At 53.7% G+C, this 27,209-nt stretch overlaps 2 protein-coding genes across 2 annotated transcripts; one reads left to right on the plus strand and one right to left on the minus strand.

The window, feature by feature from the left end:
* The first annotated feature begins 37 nt into the window (after positions 1 to 37).
* Positions 38 to 5,199, plus strand: APOBR (apolipoprotein B receptor). Its single transcript, XM_054242737.2, has 4 exons — positions 38 to 137; positions 489 to 4,217; positions 4,302 to 4,573; positions 4,660 to 5,199. Exons 1-4 carry the CDS (start codon positions 81 to 83, stop codon positions 4,727 to 4,729), a joined length of 4,128 nt encoding a protein of 1,375 aa, XP_054098712.2. The 5' UTR covers positions 38 to 80; the 3' UTR covers positions 4,730 to 5,199.
* Positions 5,200 to 5,565: 366 nt separating this feature from the next.
* On the minus strand, positions 5,566 to 10,371 carry IL27 (interleukin 27). The gene is given in 5 exon segments (XM_035267328.3): positions 5,566 to 6,126; positions 8,122 to 8,280; positions 9,850 to 9,948; positions 10,033 to 10,214; positions 10,217 to 10,371. Coding segments are annotated over 5 exon segments (786 nt in total). The 5' UTR covers positions 10,275 to 10,371; the 3' UTR covers positions 5,566 to 5,838.
* Positions 10,372 to 27,209: the final 16,838 nt, after the last annotated feature.

Consider the following 27,209-nt stretch of genomic DNA (forward strand, 5'->3'; position numbering starts at 1 on the left):
TCCTGGGGAAGACTGGCTTGTCTTGGTGGGTGGGGACAGTCATTATCAGCTTTCTGGACATACGGACAGAGACAGACAGGATGGACTTTCTCCGGCTACACCTCCCTGGGCTGCACCAGGCCTTGAGGGGGACACTGGTGAGAGGGGCAAAGAGCTGCCCGAGACTCGCACACCGTTTCCTGGGGCCTCACCTCTGGGCACCTCCCCTGGGGCCTTACCTTTCCCCTCCTCCCTTTGGTCTCCTCACACTGGAGATTGCTTTCTTGGGATCAGGCAGGCTCCGGCCTAATCGTTTCTAAATTTCAGTCCCCACCCCTACACCAGCATCCTCATACCCTAGTCGATGCCCTTTCTGGCTACTTCTGTAAATCCTCTTCTCCTCCCAGATCCCAGGACCCTTTTCCTTAACCTGGGCTCCTCCAGCCAGGGCCCTCCGGGAAAGCACTGGGACTCCCCTTAATGCCTCTCCCCTCCCTCTTTTTTTCTAGGATTCCCTCAGCACCTTTGTCTCCTACCTCTTGGGAGATGCAGTCCCCACTGTAGAGCCAGAGGCGCGGGCGGCTGAGGAACTGGGGGCGGTGGCAATGGGAAGGACAGGGAAGCCTGTAGAGGAGGAAGCCCAGAAGGGCCTGGAGGGCCGGAGAGGTGGTGGCCAAAGCCAGGGGGCTGGATGGCTGAGAGGGCCTGGGGAGGACGGAAGACGTGAAGCAGGGAGCTCAGCTGTGGAACAGACCTGGGGCTGCGGAGATGGCAGCTCCCATACGTCCCAAGCAGAGAGGCAGGACAGTGGGGCTGGGGAGGCAGCCAAGGCAGCCAGGTGCCAGGAGTCAAGTGCCCCCTTGGAGGCCAGAAAGAAGTCCAAGGTAGGGTCTAGGGCTTGCCAAGACAGGAGCAGCCAGGCCCAGGAGAGGCAGGAGCCCGATGAACAGGAAGTGAACAGAGAGGAGAGGCTGAGAATCCAGGAACAGGAGGAGGAGGAGGAGGAGAAGGAAGAAGAGGTCAGGGCAAGAGAGCCAGGGATGGCCAGAGGGGTGGAGTCAGAGTGGACCTGGCACAGGGAGCAGGAGGGGAAGGCTGGTGCCAATGGGATAAAGGCTGCAGGGGATGACCTGGATACTGAGCAGGGGATCAGGGAGGCTGATGCCGAGAAAACTGAGGGGCCCAGGGCTGAAGGGGCTGGAAAGGAAGAAGAGGTTGTGGTGGTGGAGGAGGCCGGTGAAAGCAGAGAGGCACAGGAGATGCGGGGCCCAGGGGCAGAGTCTGAGGACTGGACAACTTTAGGCAGAGAGGAGGCTAGGACAACTCCAGGTAGGGAGAAGGCCAGGATAATTTTAGATTGGGAGGAAGCCAGGACAGCCTCAGGCCAGGAGGAGGCCGGGACAACTTCAGGCAGGGATGAGGCGGCCTCAGGAGGGGAGGAGGCGGCCTCAGGAGAAGAGGAGGCAGCCTCAGGAGGAGAGGAGGCCGGGACAGCCTCAGGAGGGGAGGAGGCAGCCTCAGGAGGAGAGGAGGCCGGGACAGCCTCAGGAGGAGAGGAGGCAGCCTCAGGAGGAGAGGAGGCCGGGACAGCCTCAGGAGGGGAGGAGGCAGCCTCAGGAGGAGAGGAGGCAGCCTCAGGAGGAGAGGAGGCCGGGACAGCCTCAGGAGGGGAGGAGGCAGCCTCAGGAGGAGAGGAGGCCGGGACAGCTTCAGGAGGGGAGGAGGCAGCCTCAGGAGGGGAGGAGGCAGCCTCAGGAGGAGAGGAGGCCGGGACAGCCTCAGGAGAAGAGGAGGCAGCCTCAGGAGGAGAGGAGGCCGGGACAGCCTCAGGAGAAGAGGAGGCAGCCTCAGGAGGAGAGGAGGCAGCCTCAGGAGGAGAGGAGGCAGCCTCAGGAGGAGAGGAGGCCGGGACAGCCTCAGGAGAAGAGGAGGCAGCCTCAGGAGGAGAGGAGGCAGCCTCAGGAGGAGAGGAGGCAGCCTCAGGAGGAGAGGAGGCCGGGACAGCCTCAGGAGAAGAGGAGGCAGCCTCAGGAGGAGAGGAGGCCGGGACAGCCTCAGGAGGGGAGGAGGCAGCCTCAGGAGGAGAGGAGGCAGCCTCAGGAAGAGAGGAGGCCGGGACAGCCTCAGGAGAAGAGGAGGCAGCCTCAGGAGGAGAGGAGGCCGGGACAGCCTCAGGAGGGGAGGAGGCAGCCTCAGGAGGAGAGGAGGCCGGGACAGCCTCGGGAGAAGAGGAGGCAGCCTCAGGAGGAGAGGAGGCAGCCTCAGGAAGAGAGGAGGCCGGGACAGCCTCAGGAGGGGAGGAGGCAGCCTCAGGAGGAGAGGAGGCCGGGACAGCCTCAGGAGGGGAGGAGGCAGCCTCAGGAGGAGAGGAGGCCGGGACAGCCTCAGGAGGGGAGGAGGCAGCCTCAGGAGGAGAGGAGACTGGGACAGTCTCAGGAGGCAAGGAGGCCTGGACAACCTCAGGCAAGGAGCAGGCTGACTTCTTAGGAGTCAGAGAGACAGAATATGGAGCAATCCCAGGAGAAAGCCTCCTACAGGCTACTGGGAAAGTCTGGGTCCTAGAGGAGGAGGGGGATGAGGAGAGAGAGGCTGAGGTGAGCCCTTTCCCCAAACAGGCCCAGGCCCTGGGCACTGAGAGAATGGAAGAGGCTGCTGAGAGCCAGACAGCAGGGAGGGAGGCTGTGGGAGGCCAGGAGGCAGGGGAGAGCTTTGAGGGTCAGGCCGACCTGCGTGGGAAGGAGGGTGAGGTGAGGCGACACTTGGAGATCAGGGCTGACCGGGCCGGGCTGGAGGAGGTGGTACAGGCAGAGGAGGCCCGGGAGGAGAGAGGGAGTGGCAGGGACCCAGAGGCTGAGCTGCCCTCGGATGGAGAGGCTGAAGGAGCTGCTGACTTGGAGGCAACCCCAGAGGCCAGGCCTGAGGAGGAGCTCACAGGGGAGGAGAGTGAGGCAGCCCAGACCAGCGGCAGCACCCTGGGGGCGGAGTGGGGTGGCCTCACACACATCTCCAAAGGCCAGGAGCCTGAGCTGATGGGGGGCACCCAGACCCCAACCAAGCAACCCGAGGAAGGGTGGGCAGGTGAGGTGGAGCTCTGGGGAGTTCTCACCCTGAGCAAAGAGGAGAGGAGCCTGGAGGCAGGTCCCAGGCTCCTGGGGTTTGTAAAGCCGGAGGCCTCCAAGGCCTTCCCAGGAAATACCCAGGAGGAAGCAGCCCCTGCTGAGCAGCGGGAGGAGGAGGCTGCAGGAGGCCAGACCCCTTTAGCTGAGGCCGAAGGAGACGGAGAGTCTGAACCGCCAGAAGTCCCAGAGGCAGGTGGGGAGGGGCCGGCATCCAAACACACAGGGTGTGGAATTGAGGAGGGAGAGACGTCTGTCTCAGAGAACCAGGAGCTGCACAGAAGCACAGGGGCAGACTCAGGGCCAGGCCGGTCGCTGGGAGAGGCCTATGCCAGGGAAACCAAGGATGGGGAGGCGGAGGCCAATGGAACGTCCAGGAGAGGCTGGAGGCTGCAGGCGGCAGCTGTAGGCCTCCATGACCGTGAGGACACACAGACCGGCTCCATGGCTGCTGAGATGATTGGGAGTGAGGTGGTCCCAGACGTCAGCGCTGCTGGTGCTGGGGAAGCTTTGGAAGGGGCGTTTGGGCGAGGATGGGACTTGAAAGAAAGGGAGGAGGCAGCAGCGGGAGAGGATGCAAGCGGGCAGGAGTTTGGCCTGGAGGGGTCAACAGAGGAAGAGGTGGCTGGCAGAGACGGCCCAGCAGAGGCTTTTGAGGCCAGGGAGGGAGACCATGGGGGAGGGCGGGTAGAGGCTGGGGAATCTGCAGGTGCAGAGGACAGTTGTGGGCTGGATGGTGTGAGCTCCCACACAGCAAGGGCAGAGGGGACAGGAGCCATGGTGGAGGCTGGGGGGCTTTTAGAAGAGTGGACACTGTTGGAAGAAGAGGCTGCAGGATGGCAGGAGAGAGAACAGAGGGAAGACAGGAAGGGGCGGCATGGGGATCACCACCCCGAGGGAGAGCCACCAAGGCTCCTTGATGCAGAGGGTCTCATGGTGACTGGGGGCTGGAGGGCAGGGGCCAAGGAGACTGAGCCAGAAAGCCTGGAGGACATCAGGGGCCAGGAGGAGTGGCCAACATGCCAGGCCCCTGCAGAAGCTGCACAGGGGTCACTTGGGAATGCTGAGACAGCTGAGGCCATCAGCAGTGCCAGAGGAGGTGCTGCCAGCAGCTGGAGCGAGGTGAGGGCTCCTGATGGGGTCTGGTGGGGACCGAGTGGAATCCCCAGGCTGGCTCCATGGTTCTCCATGCCCCTTTTCCTGCAGGCTCTGCTCCCGGGATCCCTCCTAGATGTCTCTGTCCCAAGGAGCCGCGTGCACCTCTTGAGAAGCTCCTCGAAGCGTCGCTCGCGGCCCTCTTTTCGTCGGACCCCGGCCCTGGAGCAGCAGGAGGAGCCCCCAGTCCCCAACCCTTCTGAGGAGGAGGAGCCTTCGGCCCCTGAGCAGAGACTCCTCCAGCCGGAGGAACCCCCTGAGCCAAGCCCTCCAAGGCATGACGGGACCCCAGTGCCAGCCAGGAGAAGGCCCCTGGGACACGGGTAGGCACAGGGTGACTCAGCTGGGTTGGGGAAGAGACCTTGGGCACCTGGGGAGCCATTCTCACGGGTCTGACTTCTGCCTCCAGGTTTGGCCTCGCACACCCTGGCATGATGCAGGAGCTGCATGCCCGTCTGGGCCGGCCCAAGCCCCAGTGACTGAGACCCAGCGCCCTGTAAGCCAGGCCCTGGGTGGGGACCAGAAGCCTCGCTTGCACACCACTGAGCCCTGCTCCCTCTGCCACTGTGGACGCACCCTCTTCACCCTCTGGGCCTCAGCGTCTTAGTGTATCATTCATGGAGCAGGCAAAACCAGATGTCTGGGAAGACTTTGAACTTGAGTCTGATTCTCCAGTGCAGACTGGTGGACCACCTACCCCACTGAGACCACCTCTCAGGGTTCCTGCCCTGGTTCCTCCCCAGCCTGAGTCAGCTGTCTGGACTGCGAGGAGGCCAGGCACAGGGTCTCACGCCTGTCGCCCCAGAGCTTTGGGATGCCAAGGTGGGAGGATTACTTGAGACCAGGGGTTTGAGACCAGCCTGGGCAACATAGGAAAAGACCCCATCTTTTAAAAACAAAATTAAAAAATAAAGACTGCAAGGAAGACTGAGAGGGAACAGAGACCATTCTCCTTACAGGCGTCCCTCTCTGACTCCCGATCCCCAGCCCACCTCCCTGCACCAAGACCCTCAGAACTGGGTGGGGTAACCCAGACCTCTGGAGTCAAGGCTAGTCCAAAGGAAAGCGGTTAGAAGGGCGTAACACTGTTCAGAGTCAAAGACAAGCTGCCTTGAGCTTGTAGCTCAGAACTCTGCTGGTTACTGTGGCAACTGCCTAGCTGAGCAGGACATAGTAGGGAAGGTGGGCCAGGGACCTCAAAAATGTAGGAGCAGAGAGGGGTTCAGGATGGTTAGAGGTTGCTGACCCCATTCCAGGCTGCGCTGCCCGCTGGGTGTCAGGCAGCCCTTCCCTGAAGAGAAGTGGAGGCCAGGGGTGGGTGAGAGTGTTTTATTAGGCACCCAGCATGGGGGTCCTGCCCTTGGAGGACCAGCAGGCCCCGAGACAATAAATAAACCATCATCTCCCTAAACAATAAATAAGTATCCAGGAAATAAATAGCTGGCGAGGACTGGAGGGGCTTTCAGTTAGTGGGTAGCGCCCGGGGCAGCAGGCTGAAACAGCCTTTCTTGTCCAAGGCTGATGATTCGGAGGCTGCCCGGGTGTCAAGACTCCAATCTGAAAGTCCTAAAGGGTGAGGGGCAGGGGGCTAAGAAGCCACCTGATCAGGGCTGGGGCCCAGTGTTGGGGACCCCAGGGCCCAGACTGGGTGCCTGGCCTTGGATAGCAACAGCAAGTCCCGCACGGCCCGAGATAAGACGAGCTCCAAGGAGTGCAATAGGCGGTAGGTGGAGAGGAGCTGGGGCCAGGACACCTGCGCCGGCACCTGTGAGGCAATGCCCAGTGCCCCTGGGAGCAGCCCCTTCCCTTCGTGCTCCTCCTCCTCCTCCTCCTCCTCCTCCTCCTCTTCCAGGAGGCGAAATCCTGCAGCTCGCATCTGTGAGGAGAGACCATGGGTCAGGGAGGGGCCAGGCAGAGAACTGGAGTGAACCCTCATTCCCTATTCGTGCGAGCGACTCCTAATGACGTCAGTGACCATAAGGTCAGGATTTCCCCGGGACATTCCCTACGTGATCTTCCATGATGTCACCCGCTAGCGCATCCTGCTTGATCTTTCGGTTTGAGAAAATGGAAGTCAAGGAGCATGAGGATGCTCACAGAGCTAGGTCACCCCAGGGATGGCCCTTGGGGGGTTCGGCTCAGGAAGTTTCTCTCTGCTGTTAAGGTTGCTCCCGGGTTGGGCCAACAACAGGCAGAGGGTGACATAGCTCAGTTTCCCTGCTGCTTGCTCTTTCCTTTTTTTTTTTTCTGAGATGGAGTCTCACACTGTCATCCGGGCTGGAGTGCAATGGCATAATCTCGGCTTACTGCAACCTTCACCTCCCAGGTTCAAGCGATTCTCCTGCCTCAGTCTCCTGAGTGGCTGGGATTACAGGCACCTGCTACCATACCCAGCTAATTTTTTGTATTTTTTTTTTAGAAAAGATGGGTTTCACTATGTTGGCCAGGCTGGTCTTGGACTCCTGATCCACCCACCTCAGCCTCCCAAAGTGCTGGGATTACAGGTGTGAGCCACTGGGCCTTTCACCTCCCCTTCCCTCCGGTTCTGTTCCCTCCCCTCCTCTCCCCTTCCCTTCCCTTCTGTCAGTCTGTTACTCAGGCTAGAGTGCAGTAGAGCTATCTCAGCTCATGGCAACCTCTCTCTCCCCAGTTCAAGCAGTTCTCCTGCCTCAGCCTTTCAAGTAGCTGAGATTACAGACATGTCCCACCACACCCATATAATTTTTGTATTTTTAGAGATGGGGTTTTTACCATGTTGGCCAGGCTGGTCTCAAACTCCAGACCTCAAATGATCCACCTGCCTTGGCCTCCTAAAGTGCTGGAATTCCTGGGGTGAGCCACCACACCTGGCCCTGCTGCTTGCATTTTCTATTCTCATTTCATTAATGGTAAAATTCTGATTTCCCTTTGAAAGGTTCTGGAAGATCTGGGTGATGTCAGAGAATCAGAGGGAGAAGGGAAACAGGAGGCAGAAGCTGTGCGGGGCGCTCAGGATAACCCCCGAGTGACCTTACAGCCCAATGGCCTCCTGTTCAAGATGGAGCCCCAGGAGAATTCGAAGATTAAGGGATGGCACCAGGGCCTGGTGTGGCTGCGCACGCACACACACACACACACACACACACACAGACACACACACACAGACCCCTCCACATTCACACACTCTCAGTCACACTCACAAACTCAGTCACGCTCACACACTCACAGACCCACACCCACACACTCACAGACACACACACTTACAGACCTACACACACACGATCTCACAGTCACACACTCACACTCATGGACCAACACACTCACAGTCATGCTCACACTCACACTCAGAGCCACACACACACAGTCACACACAGTCATGCTCAAACACAGCCACACACACTCACACACTCACAGACCCACACACACACTCACAGACACACACTCACACAGACCCACACACTCACACAGTCACGATTATACTCACATGCACAGACCCCACATTCACACACTCACAGTCACACTCACACAGTCATGCTAACACACTCACAAAGCCACACACAGTCACACTCACTCACAAAGCCACACACAGTCACACTCACTCACAGAGCCACACACACTCATAGTTGCACATACTCAGTCACGCTCACTCACACTCTCACACTCATGGACTCACCTACTCACAGTCATGCTCACATGCACATACCCACACACATACAATCACACTCACACTCAAAGACCCCCACACTCACACACTTATGGACTCACCCACTCACAGCCACATTCACACGCTTACACTCTCACTCACACACACTCAGAACATGAGATCGATGGATGAGCCAGCAAGTCTTCTTTCCTGCGTGGTCTGGGGTGGCCGAGGGTGGCCGGGCTCTACCTGGAAGCGGAAGTGCCGCTGCAGATCCCGGAGGTCCAGCCTCATGGCCCACAGCTGCATCCTCTCTGTGTTGGTCCAGCGGCCCTGGCTCCCCAGCCCTCCCAGCAGGGCATGGAAGGGCTGAAGTGTGGTAGAGAGGAAGCAGAGGCGCTCCGGGTCCTGAAGGGCAGGGAGACGGTCAGGAAAGGCCCACAGGCCAAAGATGGCCACATCACACCCATATCCTCCCTATCCGGGTCTCCTTCCCATTCCACACTCCAGCTTCCCATTCCACAATCCATCCTCGTAGCTCGTCCCAACCTGGGCCTAGCTCTGTCCCCATCTCATCCATCTCCACTGTCTAGGACCTCTGCCCATCTCCTTTTCCAGCCTCCCTTTCATTCCCATGCCCATGATCTCTAACCCACCCCACCTAGTCCCCACAGCACCCTCCACCCGCAGCCCTGTGCCCTTTCCTCCTCCACCATCCCATCCTACCTCCTGCCACACGTTTCCATCCCATCTCCAGCCTCGTTCCCATTCCTAACCCCAACTCCATCCTTGCTCCATGTGCACAGTCACTCTTCCCATCGCCCCATCCCATCCAACTCCATTCCAACCCCATTCCATTCCCTTCCCCACCAGCAACCCCACCCCTTTTCCATCCCCTGCTTCATGTTCACCCTCATCTCCAACCTTCTCATCTCTGACTATCCACAGTCTCACCCCAGTGCCACCTCCACCCCTTCCATGCTGCTGTGATCTCCACCTCCAGCCTCACTCTAGTCCTATGCCCACCATATTCCACACCGAGCTGCACTCTGACCTCTTCCCAACCCCACTTCCTTATTCATCTTTATTGTTTGTTTATATGTTTGTTTAATTATGTATTTTGAGATGGAGTCTTGCTCTGTCACCCAGGCTGGAGTGCAGTTGTGCGATCTCATCTCACTGCAACCTCCGCCTCCTGGGTTCAAGCAATTCTCCTGCCTCAGCCTCCTGAGTAGCTGGGACTACAGGCCCATGCCACCATGCCTGGCTAATTTTCATATTTTTAGTAGAGATGCGGTTTCTCCATGTTGGTTGGGCTGGTCTCAAACTCCCGGCCTCAGGTGATCCGTCTGCCTCAGTTTCCCAAAGTGCTGGGATTACAGGTGTGAGTCACTGCTCCCAGCTAATTTTTATATTTTTTAGCAGAGATGGGTTATTTTCCTGTTGGCCAGGCTGGTCTTGAACTCCTGATCTCAGGTGATCGGCCGGCTTCAGCCTCCCAAAGTGCTGGGATTACAGGCATGAGCCACCACGCCTGGCTGTTGATTTATTTTTGAGACAAGGTCTCCCTCTGTCACCCAGGCTGGAGTGCAGTGGCATGGTCATAACTCATTGCAGCCTCTAACTCCTGAGCTCCAGCCATCCTCCCACATCAGCCTCCCGAGTAGCTAGGACCACAGGGGTATGCACTACCATGCCTGGTTAACTCTTAAAGTTTTTTTGTAGAGACAAAATCTCTCTATGTTGCTCAGGCTGGTCTTTAACTCTTGGCCTCAAGCAGTCCTTCCACCTCAGCCTCCCAAAGCGCTGGGTTTATAGGTTTAAGTCATGGTGCCTGGCTTTCATCTTTATGTCCAATGACATACTCAACCTCATCCAGGTTCTATCCCCAATGCATCTCCGGCTCAATCTCCAGCCTCATCTTGCACCCTGGCCCCAGCCTATCAAGAGCTTCCCACCCCATCAGCCCTCACTCACAGAGAGGCGGCGCCAAGCCTGGAAGGTCAGGGAAACACCGGGAAGCTGCTCTCCCAGGGGCAGGAGGTCCAGGTTCACTCCTGGCAGGTGAGATTCCGCCTGGGGGGCAAGGTCTGTTAGTAGGGGCCAGAAGGGATTGGGGGTCTGCCCATGCCCAGCACCAGCTGCGTTAGGAAGACTTACAAAGCGGTGGGCCTGGCCCCGAACCTGGGAGAGCAGCTTCCTGGCGAGATGAAGGCTGACGGTGAACTCCCTCTGCAGCTCCTGCAGGCTCAGCAGGGGCCTTCCTGGGGGTCTTGGGAATCCCCAGACGCCAGCTTGCACCAGGAGCAAGGGAAGCAGCAACAGGCTGAGCCCTGAAGAGATGGGAGAGGTTGGGCAAGATGGGGAGAGAGCTTGAGAACTCGGGGGAAGGAAAGGAGCATGCCTTTTCTGAGCCTGTGCTAGCCGTGAGCACGGTGCAGGCACTTTCACCAGCATCATTTCACTGCCCCTTCAAAACCACAATAGAGGCCAGATGCAGTGACTCATGCCTGTAATCCCAACAATTTGGGAGGGCAAGGCGGGCAGATCACCTGAGGCCAGGGGTTCAAGACCAGCCTGGTCAACATGGCGAAACCCTGTCTCTACTAAAAAACACAAAAATTAGTCAGACATGTTAGCGCATGCCTGTAATCCCAGCTACTCAGGAGGCTGAGGCATGAGAATCACTTGAGCCCCGGGAGGCGGAGGTTGTAGTGAGCTGAGATAACACCACTGCACTCCAGCCTGGATGACAGAGCCAGACTCCGTCTCAAACAAAACAAAGTAAAACCCCACAATGCGGCCAGCATGGCCCTCATATGGCATCTCCATATGGAGTGCCCACTTTTGCAGAAAGACCAGAAGCCTGATCCTTTTCTTTTTTTTTTAAACAGAGTTCTGTTCTATCACTCAGGCTGGAGTACAGTGGTGTGATCACAGCTCACGGTAGCCTTGAACTCCTGGGCTCTAATGATCCTTTCGCCTCAGCCTCCCCAGTGGCTGGGACCACAGGGACACACCACTGTGCCTAGCTAATTATTTCTTTTTTTTTTTTTTTTAGAGACAGGGTCTCACTATGTTGCCCAGAGTGGTCTTGAACTCCCGGCCTCAACAGATACTCCTGCCTCAGCCTCCCAAACTGCTGGGATCACAGGCAATGAGCCACTATGCCAGGACAGAGGCTGGATTTTGACCCCATAAACTCCCTTGGCAAAATGCCTTTGCCAGTGAGCAACCTGCACAACCACACGTGGCAGCCTCGGTGCTATTGTTCTCCCCATTTTGTGGATGAGGCTCAGCGAGGTTGACTTGCCCAAGGTCAAATAGCCAGAAGGTGGGGAGCCAGCACTGGATTCCAGATTTTTCCAAATGCAGAGCCCATGGGGAGCCAGCACTGGATTCCAGATTTTTCCAAATGCAGAGCCCATTCCAGAGAATGCAGAGGGAGGCAGCCACCTGCCCCAGGAGTGGGCACACCATGTTCTGCCAGGGATTCCTTGGGCTCAGCCAGGCAGCTCTGATGGCTTGAACTGGCCATGTGGTCCCCAGGTATGGGCTGGCAATGCCGGAGACTCTATCCCAGGGAGTCAAAAGGACAGGTTGGTCCAGCCTCCACATGGCAGGTGGATCCTGCAAGGGAACCTGCCTGGGGAGAATCAACGATGTGGGAGTTTTTCTTTTTTTAAAGACAGAGTCTCACTCTGTCGCCCAGGCTGGAGTGCAGTGGCACAATCTCGGCTCACTGAAACTTTCACCTCCCGGGTTAAAGCAAGTCTCCTGCCTCATCTGTAATCTCAGCGAGTAGCTGGGATTACAGGCATGTGCCACCACTCCTGGCTAATTTTTAAAAAATTTTTAGTAGAGACGGGGTTTTGCCATGTTGGCCAGGCTGATCTTGAACTCCTGATCTAAGGTGATCCATTGCCTTGGCCTCCCGAAGTGCTAGAATTACAGACATGAGCCACTGCGCCCAGCCTAGAGTGGCTGAATTCCAAGTGTGCTTCCTGACCTGTTTTCCTGGAAAGAGGAGTAGGAGGTGGGGGCTCTAGGAAGAGGACAGCTTGAGCAGTTTCCCCCTCAGGGAAAGGAAATCTAGCAAGCAGAAAAGTTACACAATTCTCCACAAAACACAAACCAAAACTGGCCAGAAGTCCATCCTGCTCTCCCTTCTCTCCCTGCCTCTTCCCTGTCCTCTCTTGATCTCTAACCCCTGGGCTCTGCTATTCTAAATGTCCCCTTGATAAAGGTGAAGGGGAGCTTCTAGGGACATCCACCTCCTTCATGGACTTCCAGGTATGGTGGGCAATGCCTAACCTGAGATCTCTGACATTCAGACTCCCTGGCTGGGAGGATACTCGGACCCTCTGACATCCTGGAGATTTAAGGCAGAGTGGGGTTCTTCCTAGCTCAGTGCTGGGGAGGGGAGTGGGTGCCCCTAAGCCCTGGTGGATCAAGCCCAACCATAAGTGAGCTATGCCATCTCCTACTTAAGCTCTGGAGTCCCCAGACCCTCTCTTTACCCACTGTAGCCTATCCTGGATCATTAGCTCTGGCCTTTGAAGGTTTTGTCTCCGTCATCTAGCCTTTGGTCCCTACCTGCCCTACACGGCATGTTACCTTCTCCTCTGCCTGCTGCTCTACTGGTTCTAGCCCCTGAGTTCTGTGGCCCCCAGCCACAGATTGAACCTCCTTCCAAGTATCAAACTAAAAACCTTTGTCCCACTGAAGCTGCTGCTGATGCCTTGGTCCCAGCGCCCCACTCGTGCTAGTGCCTCCTTTTGCTCTTCCTCCAGCCAGCCCCATCCCCAGTCTTAGCCAAGCTGTTTGGCTTCTGCTTATTCACTCCAAACTTTTCATTGATCTGCCTAGACCTGGTCCTTGTCAAATTGCTAGTCCCACCCTCACCATTCCCGCTAGCCAGGGCTTCTTTCCCATCCTCTGCCCGGCCCTGGGTCAAACCACCACCCCACTGCCCCAGGGCCCCACCCAGTTATGCTAGCCTCCTTCCCATCCTATAGCCAGCTGAGTCCTCAGTCTTGGTCAAGTTCTTGCTCTCAGCTCTCAGCCACCATCTGCACCAGCCAAGCTCATCCATCCTCTGCCCAAACTCAGCCAAGCCCCCCACCCCTGGCTTCAAACTCACGCCAGCCAAGGTCGCCTGCCATCTGGCCCATGCCGGGGCCTAGCCTCTTTGGTCAGCCATCTCCTGGGTAGGGGGGTCTTATACTGGGGGCTGCGCCCAGTTTCACTTTCCGTCCTGCTTGTACTTTCAGCTTTGTGTTCACTCATTCTTCCCTTTTGCCACCCCTTGCTAAAATGGGGAAATGTAATTTCCCTTCCCGGAGAGGGTGGGAGGTATGGTGGGGGGTGACAGGAAGCTGGGGTTTTGGGCCATCCAAGCTCCAGACCCACTGCTAAGCTCCCATATCGAGCCCTGTTCTCAATGCCCCATGCTTGGGTGAGCTATCCAGCCCTATTCACTGGTTGATCCCAGAGTCCCAAACTCCCTTCTAATTCTCAGCTCTGCCACCACCATCCTAGGGTCTCCTGTCCTTCCAAAGATGGATGGCCAGGTAAGGGGATTGGCCCACCCGAGGGAACTCGGGGTTTGAGTTATCTGACTCCCTTATGGTTACCAGATGGCTGAGGGAGGTGGCGCAAAGAGAGTCAGTGCTCAAGGGGTGGCCGCATGCACCTTCGCATGGGGCCAGGCAGAGGCTCAGTGTGATGGTGGTATTGGGGCTCAGTTTGTAGCTACAGTCAGGGATGGATAAAACCAGGTCTGAGGCCATGTCTGGAACCAGGGTTAGGGCTTCCTCCAGGGCCAAGGGCTCTGTCTCCATCTTTAACCAGAGTCTGATATAGGATTTGAGTTCAGCCTGTAATCAGGATCAGGACTCAGTCTACAGTTGGACTCACAACCTAGTCCAGGGCCAATGTTCCTGCTGTGTCTGGTTTAGGATCAGAGCTATTGGTGACCTGGGGCTTTGCCTGCGGCCTATAGGGTTGGGTCTAAAATTTGGTCTTTGGCCAAGGTGCTGACTGGCGCTGTGACTCAGGGAGGAGTGGGGGCAGGGGGCGGGTTCCAGGCTTTGGCTGGGATGAGAGCTCAGTCACCAGGATTGGGGCTCAGCCTGTGGCCAGGCTTGGGTTGACTGAGGTCAGGATCAGGGCTCAGCCAGGTCCCAGAATAATCTTGGTGTTTCTGCTCTGTAGAGACCATGATGAGGGCTGCGCGGCATGGACCACAGATCTCCCTTCCAGCACAGCCCCGCCCTCAGCCCCGCCCTGGATTTCCCATCTTCAAGGAGAGGATGGGGTTTCTTGGTCTTCCCCGAGAACCACTGCTGCCACTTTCTTTTTAGGATGTGTGGGGTTTCCCTGCCGGGTCCCTGTTGTGAGATAGAAACCAGGGGGGTTTCCTCTTCCTGTTCTCTGCCTCCTCGGCCTCCCTGGGCACTGCCCACCAGGCCACGTGGGAACGAGTGCGCCAGGGAAATACCAGCATTTGCTGATGGAGCAGTCCCACAGGCCCCCCGGGGGAGCAGTCCCACAGGCCACCAGGGGAGCAGTTCCACAGGCCTCTGGAGCAGGACAGGGAAGAGAGGCTGGAGCCTCCCGAGTCCAGACAGGTTTCCCCTGCAGCACACCCTAGTGGTGGCAGCTCACTCCCCGGCAGCCCATGCAGCTGGGGCTCCAATATCCGGAGACAGGAGGACAGACAGAGGCCTGGCATGTCTTCAGCGTGTCCCCGAGTCCTGCTTTCATCCTGGAGGCATGCCACCTGGATGACACCACTTGACCACACTGAGCCTCCCTTGACCACACCGAGCCTCCCTTCGGCTCTCTCCACCGCCCCTCCCAACCTCTACTGTCACCCAGAACAGCCTTACTTCTCAAATCTTGAATCCCAGCTGGGTGATGTGGCTCTCACCTGTAATCTCAGCACTTTGGGAAACTGAGGTGAGAGGATCCCTTGAGGCCAGGAATTCCAGACCAGCCTGGGCAACACAGCAAGACCCCATCTCTATTAAAAACAACATAAAATAAGGCCAGGCACAGTGGCTCACACCTGTAATCCCAGGACTTTGGGAGGCCGAGGCAGGTGGATCACTTGAGGTCAGGAGTCTGAGACCAGCCTGACCAACATGGTGAAACCCTCTCTCTACTAAAAATACAAAAATTAACCAGGCATAGTGGGGGGCACCTATAATTCCAGCTATTCAGGAGGCTGAGGCAGGAGAATAGTTTGAACCCAGGAGACAGAGGTTGCAGTGAGCTGAGATCACTCTACTGCACTCCAGCCTGTGCGACAGAGCAAGACTCCATCTCAAATAAATAAATAATAAAATAAAAGTTAGTCAGGGGCCGGGCTCAGTGGCTCATGCCTGTAATCCCAGTACTTTGGGAGGCCAAGGCAGGTAGATCACCTGAGGTCAGGAGTTCGAGACCAGCCTCACCAACATGGGGAAACCCCATATCTAAAATAATAAAATAAAATAAAAAATAAAAAGAAGAAAGAAAAAAAGTTAACCAGTGCACACCTGTAGTCCCAACTACTTGGGAAGCTAAGGCAAGAGGATTACTTGAGTTCAGGAGTTGGAGGCTGCAATTAGTGAACTAGGATTGCACCAGCACACTCCTGCCTGGGCAACAAAGCTAGATCCTGTCTTTAAAAGAAAGGGTAGGAGGTGGTTGGCTGGGTGCTGTGGCTCATGCTGGTAATTCCAGCACTATGGGAAGCTGAGGCGGGAGGACCACTTAAGGCCAGGAGGTCAAGGCCAGCCTGGGCAACACATTGAGACTCCTATCTCTAATTTTAAAAAAGTCTTGAACTCCATCTCCTCTGACGGCTCCCTAACACTCCCGCCCCCACATCCCTTCCTACTCCTTTGCCTTTTTTTTTTTTGAGATGGAGCCTCTGTCTGTTGCCCAAGCTGGAGAGCAGTGGCACGATCTCGGCTCACTGCAATCTTTGACTCCCAGGTTCAAGCGATCCTCCCACCTCAGCCTCCCAAGTAGCTGGGATTATAGGTGTGTGCTGCCACACCCAGCTAATTATTTTATTTTTATTTAATTTAGTTTTATTTTTGAGACAAGAATCTTGCTTTGTCATCCAGACTGGAGGTCAGTAGCACGATCTTGGCTCACTGCAACCTCCACCTCCTGGGTTGAAGTGATTCTCGTGCCTCAGCCTCCTAAGTAGCTGGGCCTACAGGCACAAACCACCATACCTGGCTGATTTTTGTATTTTTAGTAGAGAAGGGATTTCACCATGTTGACCACGCTGGTTTCAAACTCCTGGCTTTAAGTGATCTGCTCAACTCAATCTCCCAAAGTGCTGGGTTACAGGTATGAGCCACTGATCCTGGTCTGTATTTTTAGTAGAGACAGAGTTTCACCATGTTGGCCAGGCTGGTCTCAAACTCCTAACCTCAATCAATCTGCCCACCTCAGCCTCCCAAAGTGCTGGGATTACAGGCATGAGCCACCGCACCTGGCCTCCTCTCTTCCCTTTTTTTTGAGACGGAGTGTCGATCTTATTACCCAGGCTGGAGTGCAACGGCGCGATCTCGGCTCACCGCAGCCTCCGCCTCCTGGGTTCAGGTGATTCTCCTGCCTCAGCCTCCTGAGTAGCTGGGATTACAGGCATGCGCCACCATGCCCACCCAGCTAATTTTTTGTATTTTTAGTAGAGACGGGGTTTCACCATGTTGACCAGGATGGTCTCGATCTCTTGACCTCGTGATCCACCCGCCGCGGCCTCCCAAAGTGCTGGGATTACAGGCGTGAGCCACTGCGCCCGGCTGCCACTTCTCTTCTTAACCTGGCTGCAGCCAATGCCTGCAGCCTCACACCTCATCCTCACCCTGTGCCAGCTCCAGCGACTTGCTGCTTCAACATGTGAACGTGATGAGCCCCCGGTACTTCCTGGCCCTTGTGGAAAGTCCTCTCTGCCTGGAGTGTCCTCTCTTCCAATCTCTGCACCATACCCATTGTCTCTGGCTACCCTGCTGAATGGCTATCCTTGTCTTGTCTCAAATGAATATTTCACTTTTACATCTTTTTTAACTTTTTTTGAGGTGGAGACTCACTCTATCACCCAGGCTGGAGTGCAGCGGCACGATCTTGGCTCACTGCAACCTCCATCTCCTGGGTTCAAGCAATTCTCCTACCTCAGCCTCCTGAGTAGCTGAGATTACAAGTGCCCGCCACCATACCCAGCTAATTTTTGCATTTTTAGTAGAGATGGGTTTCACCACATTAGCTAGGCTGGTCTCGAACTCCTGACCTCAAGTGATCTGCCGGTCTTGGTCTCCCACAGTGCTGGGATTACAGGCGTGAGTCACCGCACCTGGCCCTTTTTTTTTACATTTTTAAACTTTTTTTTTTTCACTTTTACATTTTTTTAATTAAAAAAATGATTTATTTTCTTAGTTTTGTAGAGACTGAGTCTTGCTCTGTTGCCCAGGCTGGAGGCAGCTCACTGAGGGCTCAAGCAATCCTCCCACTCAGCCACCTGAGTAGCTGGAAATACAGGTGTGTGTCACCACGCCTGGCTAATTTTTTAACAATTTGTAGAGACAAGGGTCTTGCTATGTTGCCCAGGGTGGTCTCAAACTCCTGGCCTCAAGTGATCCTCTTGCCTTGGGCCTCCCAAAGTGCTGGGATTCCAGGCATCAGCCAACACACCTGGCCCAATTTACTTTTTTGACTGTTTCCATTCATTAGCATACAGGTTCCACAAGCCGGGTGGGTCTTGGCCTATGAGCTGAGGCTTGGGTTAGTGCCAGCAGAAAATGGAAGGGATGTAGCAACGGATAAAGATGGAGAGAAGGGAAATCGGGAAGCCTGGGAGGTAGACTCCTGTGTGTAGCCATCCCTTCTGTTCACCCCAGGGGGATCACTGGCCTGCTCTGGACTTCATTTTCCTTATTAAAAGAGCAGCCTGGGAGTAGTGGCTCATGCCTGTAGTCCCAGCACTTTGGGAAGCCGAGGTGGGAGGATCACTTGAGCTCAGGAGCTCAAGACCAGCCTGGGCAACATGGCAAGATCTTGTTTCTACTGAAAACCAAAAAAATTGACTGGGTGTGGCGGCTCACGCCTGTAATCCTAGCACTTTGGGAGGCTGAGGCAGGTGGATCACCAGGTCAGGAGTTCAAGACAGCCTGCCCAATATAGTGAAACCCCATCTCTACTAAAAATACAAAAATTAGCCAGGCATAGAGGCACGTGCCTATAATCCCAGGTACTCGGGAGGCTAAGGTAGGAGAATCGCTTGAACCCGAGAGGTTGCAGTGAGCAGAGATCGTGCCACTGCATTCCAGCCTGAGTGACAGAGCCAGACTCCTTCTCAAAAAAAAAAAAAAAATTAGCTGGGCATGGTGGTGCTCACCTGCAGTCCCAGCGACTCCGGAAGCTGAGGTGGGAGGATCTCAAACCCAGGAGGTCAAGGTTGCAGTGAGCCATGATCCTACCACTGCACTCCAGCCTGGGTGAGAGAGACCCTGTCTCTAAATAAATTAAGAAATAAATAAAAAAGAAAAGTGACAGCAAACCAGTATTATTACATAGGGAAATTAAAATCTGAACAACAACAAAAAAAAAAAAAAAGAGAGAGAGAGAGAGAAGAAAAGAACTATGCACCAATTTTCTGGTTATTTTCCAACTTCTGTTACGGCTCTGACCCTGTGGGGCACTCCATGGGGTTGGCTGGGAATCCTGAGCTGAGGGGCGGGAGGTGGAGGCCTCAGATGTGACAAGAGGATGGAGTCAGCGAGGGGAAGTCTTGTTCAAGGTCACAGAGTTGATCTGTAGCAGAAGGAAGACTGGAACTCGAGTCCCCTATTTTCAGCATGGGCCAGTGCGGGGAATCCCTGCACTTTCGTGATGTCAGCTGCAAGGCCTGGAACTAAGCCCTGGGTTAACAAGATGCTTTCGTGAAGACAGGAAGGCTGGAGAAGGTGAAGCCAGCCTGCAGCAGAGGTCTCGCCTCAGAGACTCCCGAGCACAGAAGGTGAGACCCTGAGGCTACGACAGCTTCTGTTCCCCCAGGAAAGGCACTGTGGTTGAGACCCACAGTCCCCGGACCTCTGATTCCTGGACCTCCCTCCCTGTATGCCCACACACCTCACGCCACACTAGGCCTGGACAGCGCCCGGATTTCTCCAGCAGTGTGCACTCAGACAGCATCCAGAGGCTGTGTGTCCAGCCTGCTCCTGCCTACCTTGGGGACTGCCCCTAAATGGTTTTGTTGTTGTTTTCTTTCTTTCTTTATTTCCTTCCTTCCTTCCTCCCTCCCTCCCTCCCTCCTTCCTTCCCTTCCCTTCCCTTCCCTTTTTCCTTCCTTCCTTCCTTCCTTCCTTCCTTCCTTCCTTCCTTCCTTCCTTCCTTCCCTCTCTCTCTCCCTCTCTTTTTTGAGATGGAGTCTCACTCTGTTGCCCAGGCTGGAGTGCAATGGCACGATCTTGGCTCACTGCAATCTCTGCCTCCTGGGTTCAACGATTCTTCTGCTTGAACCTCCCGAGTAGCTTAGATTCCAGGCGTGTGCTACCACGCTCAGCTAATTTTTGTATTTTTACTGGAGACGGGTTTTCGCCATGTTGGCCAGGCTGGTCTCGAACCTCAGGTGATCCACCCACCTCAGCCTCCCAAAGTGGGATTACAGGTGTGAGCCATTGCGTCCAGCATGCCCTTAAGTGTTGTATCTGTCATGGGACCAATGACCCAGGAAGGAGAGCCTGGAGAGGGGAAAGGGCTTCTTTCTGTTGGTCCCACCACTTTTTTCCTTGTAACAGGGGCGCCAGGTGCCCCATACTCTCGCAGCCATGGCGGGTACCTGGGGAGGGCTGAGAGGAAGAGGGCAAGGGGCTACTCTTCCTGGCATAAATGACATGTGAATGCAGGCCAGGGAACCCTGAGTTCTGAGGGTGTGGGAAGGTGAGAGGCCAGGTCTGCTGCATTTAGAAAAGGAAGAACTTGCAGGAGGCAGGGGCTTCAGAGGAAAAACACCAGCCTGCACATGAAAAGTCCCAGCTCAATTTCTGCTGGGCTCTGCCACTTCCTGTGTGTGCCGGCTTGGGCAAGATGGTCACACTCTCTGGGCTTCAGTTTCCCCTTCTGTCAGATGAGGCCTATGCTCCCAGGATGAACTTGGGGCCGGGTGCGGTGGCTGAAGCCTGCAATCCCAGTACTTTGGAAGGCTGAGGCGGGTGGATCACCTGAGGTCAGGATTTCGAGATCATCCTGGTCAACATAGCAAAACCCCATCTCTAGTAAAAAAAAAAAAAAAAATTAGCCAGGCATGGTGGCAGGTACCTGTAATCCCAGCTACTAGGGAGGCTGAGGTAGAGGTTGCAGTGAGTTGAGATCATGCCATTGCACTCCAGCCTGGGTAACAGATCGAGACTTCATCTCAAAAAATAAAAAAATCATGACAAATTCAAACAGTGTAACATAGTGGAAAGAGTACTGTGTCAGAAGCCAGAAGCAAGGGCAATTCAGGTAGAAAAGTGTCAATAATTCAGTGAATATGTGCTGAGCACCAACTCGGTATGCCCCAGTCATTGTTCTAGGCACTGGAGATACAGAGGTGAATGAAGCTGATACAAAGCTCCGTGTGTTTATATTGAATAATGTAAAATAATACTACAATATAATCAAATGCTTACATGTGCCAGGCACTTCTCAACTATTGACTTATTTAATTTCACAATAGGCTGGACGCCATGCCTCACATCTGTAATCCCAGTGCTTTGGGAGGCTGAGGTGGGGAGGATCACTTGAGATCAGGAGTTCGAGACCAGCCTGGCCAACATGGCGAAACTCCATCTCTATTAAAAATGCAAAAAAATTAGCCAGCTGTGGTGGCTCACCCCTCTAGGTCTGGGGCCAGGGCGGGAGCTGGTTATGTTCATTTTATTCAAAAGGTGAAACAGGCTCGGAGAGGTTAAGTGACCTTCCCAGGGCCACAGAGCTGGATTTCAACTCCAGACAGTCTAGCCCAGGCTGGAGTACAGTGGTGTGATCTCGGCTCACTGCAACCTCTGCCTCCCGGGTTCAAGTGATTCTCCTGCCTCAGCCTCTCTAGTAGCTGGGATTACAGGCATGTGCCACCGTACCTGGCTAATTTTTGTATTTTTAGTAGAGACGGGGTTTCACCATGTTGGCCAGGCTGGTCTTGAACTCCTGACCTCGTGATCCACCCGCCTCGGCCTCCCAAAAGTGCTGAGATTACAGGCATGAGCCACTGCAACTGGCCAGCTTTCTTAACTACTATGTATCTCTGCCTGGTGTGGCAGCCAGCATTTACTGAGCCTCCCCTGTATGCCAGACACTGTTCTAGTGGTTTTCCGTGCAAAACTTATACACAGTAGCCCCCTGCACCCAAGGTTTCATTCTCTTCAGTTTCAGTTACTCCTGGTCAACTATGGTCCCAAAATAGGTGATTCTGTGAGTTTCAAGTCAAGGCTAAGTTAAGAAAAGATAGGAGAATATATTATAATATTTTGAGAGAGAGAGAAACTACATTTACATAACTTTTATTACAGTATATTGTTATAATTATTCTATTTTATTATTACTTATTGTTGTTAATCTCTTACTGTATGTAATTTATACGTCAGATTTTCCCATGGGGCCTGGCACAGTGGCTCTCACCTGTAATCCCAGCACTTTGGGAGGCCAAGGTGGATGGATCATCTGAGGTCAGGAGTTTGAGACTAGCCTGGCCAATATGGCAAAACGTCATCTCTACTAAAAATACAAAAATTGGCTGGGTGCAGTGGCTTACGCCTGTAATCCCAGCACTCTGGGAGGCCGAGGCAGGTGGATCACAAGGTCAAGAGATCGAGACCATCCTGGCCAATATGGTGAAACCCTGTCTCTACTAAAAAATACAAAAATTAGCTGGGCGTGGTGGCATGCGCCTGTAGCCCCAGCTACTTGGGGGGCTGAGGCAGGAGCATTGCTTGAACCAGGGAGGTGGAGGTTGCAGTAAGCTGAGCTCAAGCCACTGCACTCCAGTCTGGCACCTGGTGACAGAGTGAGACTCTGTCTATTTAAAAAAAAAATACAAAAATCAGCCGGGGGTGGTGCAAGACGCCTGTAATCACAACTCTTGGGAAGCTGAGGCAGGAGAATCACTTGAATCCGGGTGGTGGAGGTTGCAGTGAGCCGAGATCTTGCCACTGCCCTCCCGCTTGGGTGACAGAGCAAGGCTCCATTTCACACAAACCAACAAACAAAACCAATTCCCATGGGTATATATGTATAGGAGAAAACAGTATATACGGGGGTCACCCACTGGGGGTCTTAGAACATGTGCACCGTGGATAACAGGAAACTGCTCAAACAATCCGTTTTACAGATGAAGAAACAGATTAAACAACAGTGACAGAACTGAATTTATTTTCTAATAGAGACGGGTCTCACTGTTGCCCAGGCTGCTCTTGAACCCCTGGGTTCAAGTGATCTGTCCTCTTCAGCCTCCCAAAGTGCTGAGATTACCAGCGTGAGCCACTATGCCTGGCCCAGAATGGAACTTTTTTTCTTTTGAGAATGAGTCTTGCTTTCTCGCCCAGGTTGGAGTGCAGTGGCATGGTCTCAGCTCACTGCAACCTCTGCCTCCCAGGTTCAAGAAATTCTTCCCGCCTCAACCTCCTGAGTAGCTGGGATTACAGGTACCCGACACTATGGCCAGCTAATTTTTGTATTTTTTTCAGTAGTGATAGGGTTTCACCATTTTGGCCAGACTGGTCTTGAACTCCTGACTTCTGGTGATCTGCCTACCTTGGCCTCCAAAAGTGCTGGGATTGCAGGCATGAGCCACAATTCCCAGCCCAAACTGAAATTTGAACAAAAGCAGTGTGGCTCAAGTGTCCACATGCTTCACCACTAGTCCAAACTGCCTATAATGGATGAGCAAGAGAATGAATCGAGGGCATGTCTGGGCCCAGTGGTTTACACCTGTAACCCCAGCACTTTGGGAGGCTGAGGCAGGCATCACTTAAGGTCGGGAGTTCAAGACCAACCTGGCCAACATGGTGAAACTCCGTCTCTACTAAAAATACAAAAATGAGTGGTGTGTGGTGGGAGATGTCTATAATACCAGCTACTTGGGAGGCTGAGGCAGGAGAATCGCTTGAACCTGGGAGGCAGAAGTTGCAGTGAGCTGAGATTGTGCCACTGCACTCCTGCCTGGGCCACAGATCGAGACTCTGTCTCCAAAACAACAACAACAAAAATGGCGGGGTGTGGTGGCTCACGCTTGTCATCCCAGCACTTTGGGAGGTAGAAGTGGGTGAATCACCTGAGGTCAGGAGTTCGAGGCCAGCCTGGCCAACACGGTGGAACTCCATCTCTACTAAAAATAAAAAATTAAGGCCAGGCGTGGTGGCTCATGCCTGTAATCCCAGCACTTTGGGAGGCCAAGGCAGGTGGAGCACCTGAGGTTGGGAGTTTGAGACCAGGCTGACAACTTGGAGAAACCCTGTCTCTCCTAAAAATACAAAAAAATTAGCCTGGTGTGGTGGTGCATTCCTGTAGTCCCAGTTACTCAGGAGGCTGAGGCAGGAGAATCACTTGAACCTGGGAGGTGGAGGTGAGATCGCGCCACTGCACTCCAGCCTGGGCAGCAAAGCAAGACCCTCTCTCAAACAAAACAAAGGGGAAGCAGATATAGACACAAACTACCTTAAAATAGGTGAGACTGGAGCAAGAGGCACAAAGGGTATAAGCTCTGGGTAAGGAGAGAGTCATTCTTATGAGGCGAGTCCAAGGGGACTTCCTGCAAGACAGAGTCTCTGACCTGGCCTAGGGGCTGCAGCTCCGGATGTGCCAGAAGACAGCTGTGTGGCTCATCTTGCTTTTGAGCTTCAGTTTCTATGTCCACCGAGGGAGGTAACTGACAGAGCTGGGAGGACAAGCAGAGTACATGTGCCTTTTTCTATGTCTGATATGGCTTTCTGCCAGGAGAAATTTGGCGGGTTTTGGAGGATCCAGGGAAGTTTATAGAGGCATTTGTTAAGTTGACCATGTCCTTTAATTTAGCATGACTTGCAAATATTGTTTGCAAGTAGATCACTCCTGACCGCCAGTGATCCGCCCACCTCGGCCTCCCAAAGTGCTGGGATTACAGACATGACCCACCATGCCTGGCCTGGGACTTGTTTAATAGAAGGTATAAGTCTGGGCACAGTGGCTCCTGCCTGTAATCTCAGCACTTTGGGAGGCTGAGGCAGGCGAATCAACTGAGGTCAGGAGTTTGAGACTAGCCTTGCCGACATGGCAAAACCCTGTCTCTACTAAAAATAGAAAAAATTAGCCGGGTATAGTGGCACGAGCCTGTAATCCCAACTACTCGAAAGGCTGAGGCAGGAGAATCACTTGAAACCGGAAGTTGGAAGTTGCAGTGAGGCAAGATTGCGCCACTGCACTCCAGCCTGAGCAACAAGTGAAATTCTGTCTCAAAAAAAAAAAAAAAAAAAAAGAACCTGACGATAGGGCCCATCTCCCAGCCCCTGTGGGAGAGTAAGAGCCCAATGTTGCCGTTGATAAGCCTAGTTAGCAAGCCCAGACGGGTTTCACGTGGGCCAGCCCCGCCCCATTTTGTAATTTTTCACCACCTTGTCTTTACTGAGCCCCTGCTCCTCAGCTTCCCTCTTATTCCCTGATTCTCTGTACAAATAGAAGTTGAGTTCAGTACATGCTGGACAGTCCCTATTGCAACAGTATATCACAGAGTGAGATCTGTCCTTATGACTTTAACTGCTGTCGGGCTTTGTTTTCCTCTCTCTTGCCTTCTCTTTTTTTTTTTTTCTGTTGTTGTTGTTGTTGTTGTTACTGTTTTTCTTTTAGAGATAGGGTCTTGCTCTGTCACCCAGGCTGGAGTGCAGTGGTGCAGTCATAGCTCACTGCAGCCTCAACCTCCTGGGCTCAATCGATCCTTAGCCAGCCTTACAAGTAGCTGAGACTACAGGTGCATGACACCACACCTGGATAATTTTCTTTCTCTCTCTCTTTTTTTTTTGTAGAGGCAGGGTTTCACCATATTGCCCAGGCTGGTCTCGAACTCTTGGCCTCAAGCAATCCTCCCACCTCAGCCTCCCAAAGTGCTGGGACTACAAGCATGAGCCATCACACCTGGCCCTGCTTCTTTTCTTTTTTGAGACAGAGTCTAGCTCTGTCACTGGGCTGAAGTGCAGTGGCACAATCTCGGCTCACTGCAACTTTCACCTCCTGGGTTCAAGCAATTCTCCTGCCTCAGCCTCCCAAGTATTTGAGATTACAGGCACAAGCCACCAAGACCAGCAAATTTTTGTATTTTTAGTGGAGATGGGGGTTTCACCATGTTGATCAGGATGGTCTCAAACTCCTGACCTCGTGATTCGCCCACCTTGGCCTCTCAAAGTGCTGAGATCACAGGCATGAGCCACCACACCTGGCCCTGCTTATTTTCTTCAAAGCATTATTAGTCCATAAATATTCATTAAGCATCTACCATGTTCACGCACTGAGGAGACAGTGGTGAAAAAAATCAGCCAGTAAATGAATAAGTAAAAGACGTAGCATGCCAGATGGTAATACCTGCTCTTAAGGAAACAAACAGGAATTTCAGCATGACTGAAACTTCCTTCTGGCCTTTGCTTAAATGCCTCCTCAGTGAAGTGTTCCTTAAACAAGACATTTTAAAATGTCCGAGCTGTGCAAGCCGTGTTGAAATTCTTATTTGTTTGTTCTCTCATAATTATTTGTGTGCCCCCACTGTAAGTTTGTAAGGACAGGACAGTGTGTCTAGCTACTATGATGTCCACGGTTTTAGACTATTCCCTGGCATATGGTAGGTAAGTATTTGTTGAAGGAATAAATGATATTTCCCCAAACAGTTAAAGACACAAAACTTTCTGGCCAGGCGAGGTGACTCATGCCTGTAATCCCAGCACTTTGGGAGGCTGAGGCAGGCAGATCACCTGAGGTCAGGAGTTTGAGACCAGCCTGGCCAACATGCTGAAACACCGTCTCTACTAAAAAAAAATTAGCCAGGCATGGTGGCACACGCCTGTGATCCCAGCTACTCGGGGGGCTGAGGCAGGAGAATCGCTTGAACCTGGGAGATGGAGATTGCAGAGAGTTGAGATCACACCACTGCATCCAGCCTGGGTGACAGAGCAAGACTCTATCTAAAAAGAAAGAAATGAAACTTTAGGCACTAGTTTCCAGAAAAGAGAACAGGATATGGTTGTACAGAGCTGATATGAGAATTCTATGAAGCACTAACAGAGAAACATTAATTTTATAATTTAATGTTTTTGCAGGCCTGTCACAGTGGCTCACACCTGTAATCCCAGCACTTTCGGAGGCCAAGGCAGTAGGATCACTTGAGCCCAGGAGTTCGAGACAAGCCTGGGCAACACAGAGAGACCCATCCCCTACCCATCTCTCAAAAAAAAAAAATTCAAAAATTAGCAGGGTGTGGAGGTGTGTGCCTATAGTCCCAGCTACTCGCGAGGCCGAGGTGGGAGGGTCACTTGAGACCCGGGAGGTCAAGGTTTCAGTGAGCTGAGATTGCACCACTGCACTCCAGCCTGGGCAGCAGAGAAGAGCCTGTCTCTAAAATAAAACATAAAATAAAAGTAAGTGTTTTGCAAAAGTTGGAGTTCAGTTATGGGGACAAAGGACAGACAGACCAGAGGATGAGGATTGTCTTGCAATTCCACAGCAATAACTTCTTTTGCAATCAGAAAAGAAAAGATAACTTTAGTTTTACAAAGAGAAGAGGAAATGTTTCTATAATAGTTGACAGAGCCCTGAGTGCTGCTGATTCCAGCTGCCAGGGAGAGATCTCCTCTGTCAAGGCTGGCTGATAGCAGGGCACTCAGGGACTGGGCGTTCTTCTTATCCTCCTCCCCTGGGACTCCCTGAAGGCCACAGAACTCTCTAGAAATCAGGGGTGTGGGTATCAGCACACTTGGTTCCCTCTTGGCTCAGCTTCCGACCAGCAGTGAACCCATGACCCAGGTGTTTTTCCCTCCTGCAAGCTTCAGGAAATATCCAGTGTGATAATAATTGCTGTGGCTGGATTCTTTTTTTTAGGTGGAGTCTCACTCCCAGGCTGGAGTGCAGTGGTGTGTCTCGGCTCAGTGCAACCTCTGCTTCCTGGGTTCAAGCAATTCTTGTGCCTCAGCTTCCCTAACAGCTGAGGCTACAGGCACGAGCCACCATGCCTGGCTAATTTTTGTATTTTTAGTAGAGGCGGGGTTTCACTATATTGATGAGGCTGGTCTTGAATCCCTGATCTCAGGTGATCTGCCTGCCTCGACCTCCCAAAGTGCTGGGAT

The sequence above is a fragment of the Callithrix jacchus genome, chromosome 12, assembly GCF_049354715.1.
Source record: "Callithrix jacchus isolate 240 chromosome 12, calJac240_pri, whole genome shotgun sequence".
NCBI classification, from domain to species: Eukaryota; Metazoa; Chordata; class Mammalia; order Primates; family Cebidae; genus Callithrix; species Callithrix jacchus.